This window comes from Candoia aspera, chromosome 4 (assembly GCF_035149785.1).
Source record: "Candoia aspera isolate rCanAsp1 chromosome 4, rCanAsp1.hap2, whole genome shotgun sequence".
Lineage (NCBI taxonomy): Eukaryota > Metazoa > Chordata > Lepidosauria > Squamata > Boidae > Candoia > Candoia aspera.
In genome coordinates, this window is record NC_086156.1 from 30,862,597 (window position 1) to 30,875,341 (window position 12,745).

Below are 12,745 nucleotides of genomic sequence, written 5' to 3' on the forward strand. Positions count from 1 at the left end.
ACAGCCATACAGGTAGTCCTCACCGATGGTAACTGGAACCAGGAACTCCACTGCCAAGCGACATGGGCCTAAGGCATGATGTCACATGACTACACTGTCTTATGATGGAAGTTCTGGCAGTCCCAGTTGCTGCTGTTAGGCAAATCCTGTGCAGCATCCCATGGTCATGTAATTGCCATTTGCAACCTCCTGTAGGCTTCCCCATTGACTTTGCTTGTCAATCACGTGACCATGGGATGCTGCAATATCATAATTGTCAGCCAGTTGCCAAGCATCTGAATTGTGGTCATGTCACTGTGGGGAGATGCTGTGATGTCCGCAACCCCGAGGACCCATTGCAAGCATCCCTTGTTCAGCGTTGTTTTGACTTTGGTTGCTGAATGACTGGATGTTATACGAGGACTATTTTTTTGTATTTACATAATTCTTACATACTGAAGCATACTCCCCTAAATTATCTACAAAGTTTACTGCAATTTCCTAGAGGTCAAATGGGGGAGGCAAGTAAGAGAAAAATGTATTCATCTTTAATGAAGAACCTGGGTAAGAGAACATACCTGTAAGTATGAATTTAAATCTTTCTTCCTTTTTTCTAAAAAGTCTCTATCCATATTGTTGAATGTTTTTTTACCAGGAAGCTTCAATAAATTTCCTAGGTTTTCAAACTAAAGAAATAGACATGGCAGTCATTCTAAATACACACACATGTAGAAGTTCAGCAAAAAAGATTGCCACTGATTTATTTCATTAAGACATTACCACCCAGAATTGCTGTGAGTTGGGTGGCATATAAATTTAATACATAAACAAACAAATAAATTTCATAACCAGTATAGCTGGAACACTGCTAGTTTCTTAACAATTGTTAAAGCTACTTGTCTACTCAGAAGGAAACTCTTCTCCCAATCTCTTAGGCTGCTTTCCTTGTTCCTTTTCTAGAATTAACTGTGATAAAATATTATGTTTACATCTGCGGCTAGTTATAGCTGGAATTTACAATCACCAGTTTCTGGACTGGGCCTCTCCAGACTGAAGGTGTAGACTTGAGTAACTGCTCCTCAATGCAGAGTAAAGATTCTCAGTATCTAAACTAGGTATCAAAAAGAAGAGCTGTTGCCTAGCTTACATCCTCTTTTTCCATGTACACTAACAAGATTTTCTATATGAAGTTCAGAGGTATCAACCTACATATTCATTTCCAAAGTAATGCAATTAAGAAACATTTTGCAATTGTTGCTGTTTGTAAGAAATATATGTGCAAGAAGTCAATGTACATGGGTTGTAAAAGAGTAATGAAATTAATAACATAGCTGAGGTTTGGAACCAGAAAGTGTGGTATATGAATTTCATTAGATGCAGATTAGCTTACTCCAGTTTCAATGTATAATCAGGAGAACACAGAATGGTCTTGAGAATAAGCTAATCCAAAATCAGTTGATTTCAGGCAATCCAAATGAAATTTATCAATTGCTAATTTCAGTTAATCAATGCTTTCCTGAAAAAAAAAATAAAGAAACCAAGAAAACTTCAAATTACCTGTTCAGTGATTCTCATATGGAAGTCATGGAAATCACTGTAGCGGCGATACGTTTTCCATTCATCATTAGCAGTCGCAGTTCGACGTTGAACAGTTATAGTATATAATGCATATGTCCTCCCATGGTCGTTACAAACTCCTGCCATAGTATATGGGTCATAATCAGCATAGACTATCAATTAAAACAAACAAAAATGGATAGACAAAAAGGAAGACGACGAAAGAGTGGAAGAAACATGAAATGAAATGCTGTTGAAAATGAGAGAAGTCAAATCAAGATGGACATGCAAACTGCTTTCCCATGTATGAAATTCTTCTTAAGTATCATCCTATAGTGAAAATATTTTTTTCTGTTTACCTCCAAAGGGAATGGTGTGATGGGCATATACGTATATATTTTTATTTATTGAAGCCTACATAAATTTATGGGTCTTAACTTCCCTTCCTTACCTCAAAGACGCAAAGAAATTGAAAGGTTACTTTTTTATTCAAATTAATTAGACTTTCATGTTATGCTTGACTTGGAAAATGTGGGCTATTTTAACTATGGTTAGCTGAATTAACATCATTTATTATGTCATTTTGTCACAATAAAAGGTCAATTTTTTTCTTACCATATTAAGATTAAAATTATTAAAATAAATATTATAATTAATCCCTTGCACAAAATTGCTACCTAGACATGGTGGAAGACCTTGCTAGGTTCAGTGTCCCTGAGAGGAATAATAATGGGAGCATGAAATCCTGGAAGGGCCAAGAGCAAAGGGATGAAGCTAGGAGGCAAAGCTCTGGTGTGTAAGGGAAGTGTCCTGATTACCAGGAAACACACTGAGGCGAGGACTTGGTCTCTAATATTTATTAGTAGTACTTAACAAGAATCCTAACAAACTGAGAAAGCGTGGGAAAACCCAGCCATATAAACCCCAAAGGTTAAGGCGGTCCCGATCTGTGTCTCTTTGAATGGCTGAACAGTTCCTCAGTGCTACGCATGCGCTTGACAGTCTGGGTGAGAGCCCCCTGCTCGCCATCCTTACTCATGACATCACCCTCCCCTCCAGATTGATATTCCATTTCAGCCCCCTCCCCTCCAGAGTCTTGATAAGATATGTTGTCTGCTTGTAAAGTCTCATGAGAACTTGGCAAAGAAGGCAATTCTTCAAAGGACAACTCCTCCACGGACGAAGCGGTGCTGCCCTCCCAATCCGATAACGCCTCCGAGCCAGGTGGCTGCTGCTGAAAAACATCTAGAGAGTTAGCAGGGTCAGCCCCCCTCCCCCCTGGGAAATGCAAGCCCGAGGTTGAGGGCTGTGGTTCCCCCACCTCCTCTGTAACTGGAGTCGAGGCTTCAGGCAGGGGCGGGGGGAAATACACACTCACGAACTCCTCAGCTTGGGCTTCTTCGGCCTGCTCAGGCGAAAGAGGAATCTCGGGTAAAATGCGAGGCTTGGGTTTGTGAGGGAAAAGCTGATGGAATCGATGAACCAGTGCTGGAGCATGTACATCTCTGGCATTCTCCCACGTGCGCTCCTCCTCAGGGTACCCTTTCCAGTGTATGAAATATTGGATGCCCCTTCCCCTCCTCCTAGAGTCCAGAATCTCTTCCACTTCGTACTCCTCCTCTCCCTCCACAATTACTGGAGGTGGGGGGGGTAGTTGCGATCGCAAGTTACTTGGGGGAGGGTCTTTGGCTAGCAAGGCTCTGTGAAACACTGGATGGATCTTCATGGATGGTGGGAGCTGTAAACGATAAGCTACTGGATTTATCTGCTGCACCACAGTGAAAGGGCCGACAAACTTAGAGTCCAATTTCTTGGAGGGTCTGGTAGAGATCAAGAACTTGGTAGAGAGCCACACTTTGTCTCCTACTGCAATCGCTGGCCCCTCCTGCCTGTGAGCGTCTGCCGCCCTTTTGTAAGCACTCTTTGCCCTGTTCAGCTGCTCCTTTAACAACTCCTGTGCGGCTTGTTGCTCTTTAAGAAAATCAGCTGCTGCTGGAACAGTTCCCTGCTGGGAGGAGGTGGGCAACACCTGAGGGTTAACCCCATAGAGCGCTTGGAACGGAGACATCTGGGTAGATGACTGCACAGAGTTGTTATAAGTGAATTCTGCCATGGGCAACAGGGCTGGCCAATTGTCTTGCCGATACGTGGTGTAACACCTGAGATACTGCTGTAACCACTGGTTAATTTTTTCGGCCTGCCCATTACTGGCAGGGTGATGCGCTGATGACAGGTGGATCTGGACCCCTAATGACTGGAAAAGGGCCCTCCAGAACCTGGAAGTGAACTGTGGGCCTCTGTCACTCACCAAGTGATTCACCATGCCTCTATACCTAAAAACGTGGTCTATGAACAACTGCGCGGTGGCTGGTGCAGATGGGAGGCCCTTGCAAGGAATAAAATGTGCCATCTTTGTGAAAAGGTCCACCACCACCAGTATGGAAGTCAGGCCCTGGACCGGGGGTAAATCAGTGATGAAATCCATGGAGATCGTATCCCAAGGCCTACTGGGGGTGGGTAGGGGCTGCAAGAGTCCTGTGGGCTTCCCTGGGAGAGGCTTGGCTCGTCTGCAGGTGTGACAAGAAGCAACGTAGCCCTTAATGTCTGCAACCATCTTAGGCCACCAGTAGTCTCTCAGAGCTCTATGGAGAGTTTTGAAAACGCCTCCGTGGCCTGCTGTTTGGTGGTCATGACACAGTCTCAGTACTTCTTCCCTCAATGAAGGGGGAATGTACAATCGCCCACTATGCCAGAGGATTCCTGCCTCCACATTGAATGGGGAGGCAGTGTCTTGCGGGGCCCTCTGGAGGTCATCCATCCTGGCCCTGGCATACGGGTCCTGTTGCTGCTGAGCTCTGGCTCTTGCAAATAGGTCCTCTGCTTGGCTGCCTGCTGCTAAACTCTCCGTTTGGCTCCCCCTCATCGGCTGATCAAAGTTGTGAGGTTGTAATATAGCAGCCTGTACTTCCTGGTGAGTGGGGGGGTCTGCCTGAAAGGATCGAGACAGGGCGTCTGCCAAGCAGTTTTGCGCCCCGGGCACATAAGAAATGACAAAATTGAAACGGGAGAAAAACTGGCTCCATCTGATCTGGCGTGGGGTGAGGGATCTGGTGTTTTGTAGAAGCTGTAAATTCTTGTGATCGGTGCAAACTTTCACCGGAAAGGTTGCCCCTTCTAGCCAGTGCCTCCACTCTTGGAATGCTGCTTTAATTGCCAGCAACTCTCTGTTAAACACATCATAGTTTCTCTCTGCTGGTGAGAGTAGGCATGAGAAAAAGGCACAAGGAAGCAATGTATTCTCTGCCCTGTTTGTATATTGCAATAACACTGCCCCAATGGCAACGTCTGAAGCATCTGAGTACATTATGAATGGCTTCGTGGGGTCAGGGTGCCTTAAGAGCGGTTGGGAAGCAAAAAGCTGCTTCAACTCCTGGAACGCTGCTTGCTCCCTCTCCCCCCATACGAATTTTGAGCCTTTCTTCAAGAGCTGTGTGAATGGTCTGGTCCGATGACTATAGGCCGGGGCAAAACGGCGATAGAAATTACAGAATCCTAGCCATTTTTGTATCTCTTTAACATTTCGGGGGGGTGGCCAAGAGAGAATTGCCTGGACCTTAGCAGGATCCATGGATATGCCTTCTGTGGATACTATATAGCCCAGGAAATGTACTTCAGTTAAATCAAAGGCACACTTCTCTAGCTTGGCGAACAGCCTGTTCTCTCTCAGTCTTTGCAAAACATTACGTACATGGGTTACGTGAGTTGTGGCATCCTCAGAGAAAATTAATATGTCATCTAGATAAACGACCATGTACTTGTCTAGTAAATCAGCAAAAACGTGGTTCATAAATCTGGAAAATATGGCTCCTGCATTAGACAAGCCAAAGGGCATAACAAGGTACTCAAATTTGCCAAACCTGGTGTCGAAGGCAGTCAGGTATTCGTGCCCCTCTTTCACCCGGATCAGATTGTACGCACTCCTGAGATCCAACCTGGTAAACATGCGTGCCTTCTGCAAGCGATCTAGCAGCTCCGAGATTAAGGGCAGAGGATAGGATTCTCTCTTTGTTTGTTTATTTAAGAAACTGAAGTCGTGGACCACTCTCATGGGTGTCTCCTGAGTTGCAGGTGCCAACGGGTCGGGCTTCTTTGGTACGAAGAAGGTAGGAGCAGACGCTGGGGACGTAGATGGTCGGATGAACCCCTTCTGGAGATTGGAGTCCAAGTAATCCTTTAAGGTGGCTAACTCCTTGGGGGACATGGGATATTGTTTCCTTGCTGGGATCTTGGCTCCTGGTAACAACTCAATGGTGCAGTCACAGTCCCTATGGGGGGGTAGTGCTGTGGCCTCTTGCTCGCTGAAAACGTCTGCAAAATCTGCATACTTGGCTGGTAAGTGGACCCCCCCTGCTACTGTGACTGCGTTGGTTGCTGGAGAGTGTGGAGCGGCTTGACTCTTGTGGTGCTGGCATTCCTTAGCTGGGAAGGAGATTGCTCCTGTAGTCCAGTTCATCAACGGGTTGTGGATCCTCAGCCAAGGCGTGCCTAGGATTACCGGCACATTTAGCGCTGCAGTAACATAAAGCTGGATCCACTCAGTGTGGTCTCCCACTGTCAGCTGCACCGGTTCTGTGAGCCTTCTAATCGGCCCTGCCTTGAGGGGCTGGCCGTCAATGGTCTCTACTTCTATGGGGCATGGCAATTCCCTGGTCGGTATGTTGCAGTCTTGTATGGTCTGTGCATCAATAAAATTAGTTGACGCTCCAGAATCCACGAGGGCCTCTAGCTTGACCTGGTGCTCTGGGTTGACTTGGACTTTTACGGGTAAGTAGTAAAAGTCTTGCCTGGAATCTTCGGAATGAGCCCTCCTTAATTGATTTACGGTCTCCCTGCTGAGCTCTTGGGAGGGAGACCAACGGAGTTTCCCTGATTGGAAACAGAGGCGGGGATGGGTCCTGTTTCAGCTGCTTGCCCTGGGGGTCTTACTTGGGTTGTTTGGCCTCTCGCTGGGCAAGTTCTCACCATGTGCCCCTGGGCTCCGCAGTAGAAACACAGGGCTCTCTCTCTCCTTCTCTGCCTCTCAGTCTCGGAAATCAGTCTCCTGCTTGTCCCAATCTGCATTGGCTCCTCTCGTGCTGAGTGAGAGGCTGCTACAAGGGGAGTTGGGAATCCTGAAAACGCTCGGAGGGTCTTGCTTCTCCCCGGCTGCATCTGCCTAAGCTCCTCTAGCCTGGCATCTATGACCACCGATAGCTGATATAGGGCTTCTAATGTGGCTGGTGTTCCCTGGCGCACCAATTCATTCTTAATCTCCTCATCCAGCCCCTGTTTGAATTGGTCTTTTAATGCACTCTCATTCCAGTCCAGATCTCCCGCTAACAACTTGAAATCAGCAATGTAGAGTCCCACCCTCTTGTTACTTTGCTTGAGCCTCCGAATCTCCCGGCTGGCCGTGGCCTCTCTGATGGGGTCGTCAAAGTGTGCTCGGAAGCCTGCCAAAAAGTTCTGGTAGTCGTTGAGAATCGGATCGTTGTTCTCCACCATGGGAATAGCCCATTTGGCCGCTGGTCCCTTCAGCAGGCCTAGGATGAAGGTGACTCTGGTTCTGTCTGTGGGAAACTCTGCGGGTCTGCTGTCGAAGAACATAGTACACTGTGTGAGAAAGATTCTCAGCTGTCCTGCTTCTCCTCCAAATTTCTCTGGTAGACTGCCCTGTGATCTCAACATTACCGGTGGGGCTGCTGCTGCTGCTGCTGCTGGTGCCGGTTGTGGGTTAATCGGAGCTGGTTGTTGCAACTGCTGTAGCATGGCAGCTTGTAATGTGTTGATCTGGAGATCTACTTGTTGCTGGTGTTGCTGTAGGGCTGCTGCTAATTGCTGGATGGCGAGCCGCATTTCTTGGTTTTCTGAAGACATTTCTAAACGTATCTGTTTAATTGCTTGTTCCTCCCTCTTTCGATGGGAGTAGGAGTTTGTTAGGATTGATGTCCTGATTACCAGGAAACACACTGAGGCGAGGACTTGGTCTCTAATATTTATTAGTAGTACTTAACAAGAATCCTAACAAACTGAGAAAGCGTGGGAAAACCCAGCCATATAAACCCCAAAGGTTAAGGCGGTCCCGATCTGTGTCTCTTTGAATGGCTGAACAGTTCCTCAGTGCTACGCATGCGCTTGACAGTCTGGGTGAGAGCCCCCTGCTCGCCATCCTTACTCATGACAGGAAGCCGATCTACTTTGGAGATCTCTAAAATTAAATTGCATCTGTACTGCTGACAAGAAAACTAGATGGATGTGGCTAAAATATTTAGATGAGTTTGAATGCCTGGTGATGAGATCCATAGGTCAGAAGGCACACTTTTAGTTATTGGGAAAGAACAATGAGCTTTCAGAAGTACATCTGGAGGTGAGGATGAGGTCAGACCAAAGACCAAAGAAAATCTGGTCATTACTAGTACCAGTATTGAAAAAGGAGTTTCTTGTAATTTTTTATTCAATTTATATTATAACTTTCTGACTATTTGACACTCAGGGTGACTTACAGCAATTAGAATTCAAATTATAAAACTTAAGAATAAAAACCATACATTTAAAATCAAGATAAATGTAAGCTTGGCATAATTAAAATTAAAACTCAATATAACTAACAATTAAAGGTTGAAGAATGAGTAGGGTTTTGCTGTTTTTCTAAATATAAAGATAGTGGGAGCCAAACATACCTCCTTGGGAAGTGCATACCATGGCTATTCTCCTCTGTGGCCCCCAGGCCACATATTGGATAGGCAACATTTTAGCATTGGGGGGATCTTCAAAAATTTCCACTTATTAGGGGCAGCATGTTGCAGTACTCAAGATGGATGTAACTAAAGGTGGTTAACTGTTAAGTCTGATTAGTTTGAGAACAGTTGCAGTTGGTGCAGTAGCCATAGATGTAATTGTTTTATACAGACACATACATTTTGAATGTGGAATGTAAGTAGCATTAATCAAGGAAAACTTGAAATTGCCATGGAAGAAATGAAGCATAATAAATAAGACACTTAAAAAATAAGTGAGGATTGGTAAAGTAGAATGGACCATCTTAATCAAATGATTATATGTTATACTGTTCTGGGCAAGACACCTTTTTGGTGATTTTGCCATTATTTGGAATACATTAAGGTTAATGAATGCATGAGAATACCTGATAATTTTTTGATGAACCTAATATAAGAACTGAATTTGGAGAAACAGAGTAGTTCAAAATAGGACAGGGAGTGAAACAAAGTTGCATATTGTTCCCACATCAGTTTAACCTATTCAGCAAAAATAATACAAGGTTGGCAGGGTTTGAATCAGAGTAGGAGACCAAAACACTATTTAAGATATGCAGACAACATCACTTAATCAAAGGTAAACACTTAAAAGAGCTCATTATTTATTTATTTAATTTTTATCCCGCCTTCATCATTTTTATAAACAACTCAAGGTGGTGAACATACCTAATATTCCTTCCTCCTCCTATTTTCCCCACAACAACAACCCTGTGAGGTGAGTTGGGCTGAGATAGTGACTGGCCCAAGGTCACCTAGCTGGCTTAAATATAAATATAAAGGTAATGTCAACCTACTGAAGTTACAGCTGATGGAGAACTAAAGGTGGTAGACAGTTTTGTTGACCTAGACTCAAGAATAGATAAAGGTATTTTGCAGAAGTATAGAAGAAACTAATTTTAGGAAGAAATAATAGACAGGACATCAAAACGTAAGGGTATTTCTATCACAACAAAGACCAGAATAATTAAGACAAACGTTATTTTTCAAATAATAACTTAAAACTATGAAAGCTGGATATTAAAAAAGAAGGTAGATGATTTCAATTACGGATTTGGTCCTGGACTAAATAAAGATTGATTGCTCCTCTGGAGTGACGATCAGCATCCATAAATACACATACAATGCAAGATTTATTTATTATTTCAGTTTCGAGGCTGCCCATCTCCATATTGAGTCTGGTAGCTTACAGATAAAAATTAAAAGAAAACAAAATACATCAAGAAGAAAAAGGAAGATAGCTAACCAACCACCCAAAAGCCAAGCTGCCAATAACCTACCGAAGGGTCTTGAGGCACAGGAGAACGAAGAGAAACAGCTATGTATGGTAAGGTTTAAAGAAGTAAAAACACGTATAACACAAATAGATAGGAATCAAAAAAATATTGGAATGTTCGTGGATAAGCTAAAAGCTACTACTACACAAGTATCAATACTAAACTCACCAGTATCTGAAATGCACGCATGTAGCTGTATGGACTCATCAGCAGTCACATTTGAAAGATCATCCAATGACTAGTGGGGGGAAAAAAAGCCACAGTTACCATTTATATTCCAGAAATATTACTGCATTATTAGCAAGGGGTTTCCCCCCCCCCCACAATTCAGTCCCCTAACTTTGAAATGTCCTCTAAATTAGATATACCAGGTGCCGTCATTACTGTCCTTCTGATGCCAAAGACATTTTTATTCTCCCAGAGTTTTTGAGAATTTGTTAATGTTGTTTTGATTGTTACCTTTTTTACTGCTTTTTAATTTTCTGATACTTTATATATCTTACTTACTTTGCATTTTAGTACTATATTTTTAAATATTGCAATGTATGTTTTGTTCAATTGCTTTTAACTGCAATTTCTTCTTATAACTAATAGCAAAAAACTTTCAAAATAAAACAGAATTAGAATAGTCTCAACACCAAAACTATATTCTTAACTTTCATTTGCATTCATTATTTGGTCACCCTTTACTCTATCATGGTCCCAATGAAAAAGATTAAAGCTTGAAGTTCTAATTAAAATGTATTAGCAGCAACATTTTTGTGGCAAGCAGAGAACCTGCAAAAGTGCTTTGCCTGTTAAAGACTCAGAAGTTTTTTAAAAAATATGTGACACAGAAGAGATAATAATTAAATTTACTGGACAGTACAATTTATAAATCATTCTTTCTTTTACAGGATGACTTGGATAATCAAATAGATCACATTGAGTTCGGCCCCAAGTCTCTCTCTCTTATACAAATATACTTTCTGTACTTCAAACAAACATCAACAAAATATATCGGCATTTTAAAAATGATCAAATCTGTTTTTCTTTACAGTGTTCATTTTTGTTTTGTTTCACTGGTTGCTCTCTCCTTAAGTAAACAAGTGATATTTTGAACTTCTATAACAGTGTTTCTCAACCTCAGCAGGTTTAAATTGTATGGACTTCAACTCCCAGAATTGCTCAGCCAGTTGCTGAGGTTGTTCTATAATGCTGAAAAAGCACACCTACCAAATTAATGCTGCCTGTAGGAGATCCATTAAATGATTCTGTGAAAATAGAGCATTTTTTGTGATAAGCCATAAAACGGAAATACATGCTGAAGGAATGTAAGTGTGTACTATGTATATGCATAAAGTATATGTACTCAGGATGAAAAAGATGGTTGTTAACTGGTTAATACCCACTGGGGGAGAGGGGCAGTAATATCAATCAATCAATCAATCAATCAAATAAATAAATAAATAAAGCTTTACCGCATATTAAGTAGTGACAGTGATAAATGGAAAGCTTGAATTGAGAGGTGAATTTTAGGACATAGTCTAGATAACAAACTACTACAACACCTCATTTATTATGCTTCTTTCAATCACACTTTTTTTCTCCTGGACAACTCTGTCTTTTGAAATGAAAGCATTATGATTTATCCATACTGTATTTAAAAATGTAAATAACTGTATACAAATTTCTGCATAATGAATCATCTGACTATTGAGCAAACTAGGAGCTAAAAATTATTACAACTTTGAGATCACTATGAAGGAAGAACAAGCCAAGCTATTACAACCTTGTGGTCAAAATAATATTAAAAAGTTCAAAAGGAAACAATGAAAATTCCATCCATCCCATTATTTTAAATATGTTAGAACAAATTAAGTTAATTATTAGCAGAGAGTCCTTAGCCCTGCTGCCTGCTAAAACTTAAATGAAAATATGAGCCACTGCTAACATAGGCCACTAGGAGGTAGCCAAGTATATCTTTTGTTTTATAACTCTGTATATAATAGAACTACATTTAATATTAGGACTGTAAGGATCAAAGAGACCATAGAACCACTCTGTTGAACATTAAAAGAGCTTCTGCATAAGCCTAAAAACAGAGGCTAGTTATTTAAGGAATTTACTCTTTAAAGTTACTCTTAAGGCAGGGGCATGTTTTTTCAGGCAAAAATTGCCATATTACTTTAATGAATAGCAGAGTGGCACTTGCTTTTGTAGGGTCTGAAGCACACTACTTGTTACTGTGGGAATTAGCAATGGTTATAGAAAAACAAAAAAGAACAGAAGCAGTGGAATTATGCAAAATAAGAAAAAAGCAGTATCTACAATTCTTAAATGTTGAGGTATACAGAATTTCCCCCAATTAATTTTAGTGCCTGCACATAAGCCCATTTGTTAAATATGTGGTAGAATGCAAAACAGCAAGTTAAAAGACATAAGAATTCTACATGATGAGGGAGGAAAAACACTTAAATAAATCCAAAATTCTTAAATGAGTCAGAGATCAAATGCTGTAAACATATCATAAAAGAACGTAATTACTGAAGTCAACTTACCTCCTTCACCATCATCTGATCCTCTGAAGCTAGGATCCTTTAGCATATCTAGCTCAGCAAGCATTCGTACATAAAGTGCATGCTGTTTGAATGAAGGATAGAATCTTTCGTCCTGCAGCATCAATTCATATACCTTAATGAAATTAAAGTTTAATATTATGCAAAATATGTAATCTAAATTACAGAGTACCTTCTGTTAAATAGATAAAGGTGCATTTAGTTGTAAATAAAGCAATATGTATTTAAATAATAATTCCACATTTCAATATAAACTTCAGCAAAATTAGTCACAAGTATTGACGGACAGATATACAGTAGTAGATGAGAAGAAAATACTACACCTTTCTTTGAATCTGATCAAAAATTTCAGGAGTTGGATCCTCATTATTCAGCTTTTCTTCCAACTTTGCTACCAATGTATCATCAATATTAATTCTTGGAGAAGCCTGCCATAGAAAACTAAATTATTTTAGTTTTATTATTTTAATGCTATCATTTGTAAAAAATTAACATCAGCCATTATTACTGAAGATAAAATGAAGCTAGAGAAAGCTAGAGAAAGAAGTACAAAAACTATGGC

At 41.4% G+C, this 12,745-nt stretch overlaps 1 protein-coding gene across 3 annotated transcripts in view; it reads right to left on the reverse strand.

The window, feature by feature from the left end:
* The window catches only part of SNX13 (sorting nexin 13), an 81,597-nt gene that overhangs the window by 16,766 nt on the left and 52,086 nt on the right, over nt 1-12,745 (reverse strand). Inside the window, exons 14-19 of one of the 3 annotated variants that reach the window (XM_063303733.1) lie at nt 12,507-12,611; nt 12,166-12,298; nt 10,841-10,878; nt 9,794-9,863; nt 1,537-1,676; nt 558-665 (exon numbers count right to left, since the gene is read on the reverse strand). In XM_063303733.1, the coding sequence (XP_063159803.1) occupies nt 558-665; nt 1,537-1,676; nt 9,794-9,863; nt 10,841-10,878; nt 12,166-12,298; nt 12,507-12,611 (594 nt within the window). Of the gene's footprint in view, nt 1-557; nt 666-1,016; nt 1,091-1,536; nt 1,710-9,793; nt 9,864-10,840; nt 10,879-12,165; nt 12,299-12,506; nt 12,612-12,745 lie in introns of those variants that run through there. The other 2 variants (XM_063303732.1, XM_063303734.1) reach the window with 2 other exon arrangements.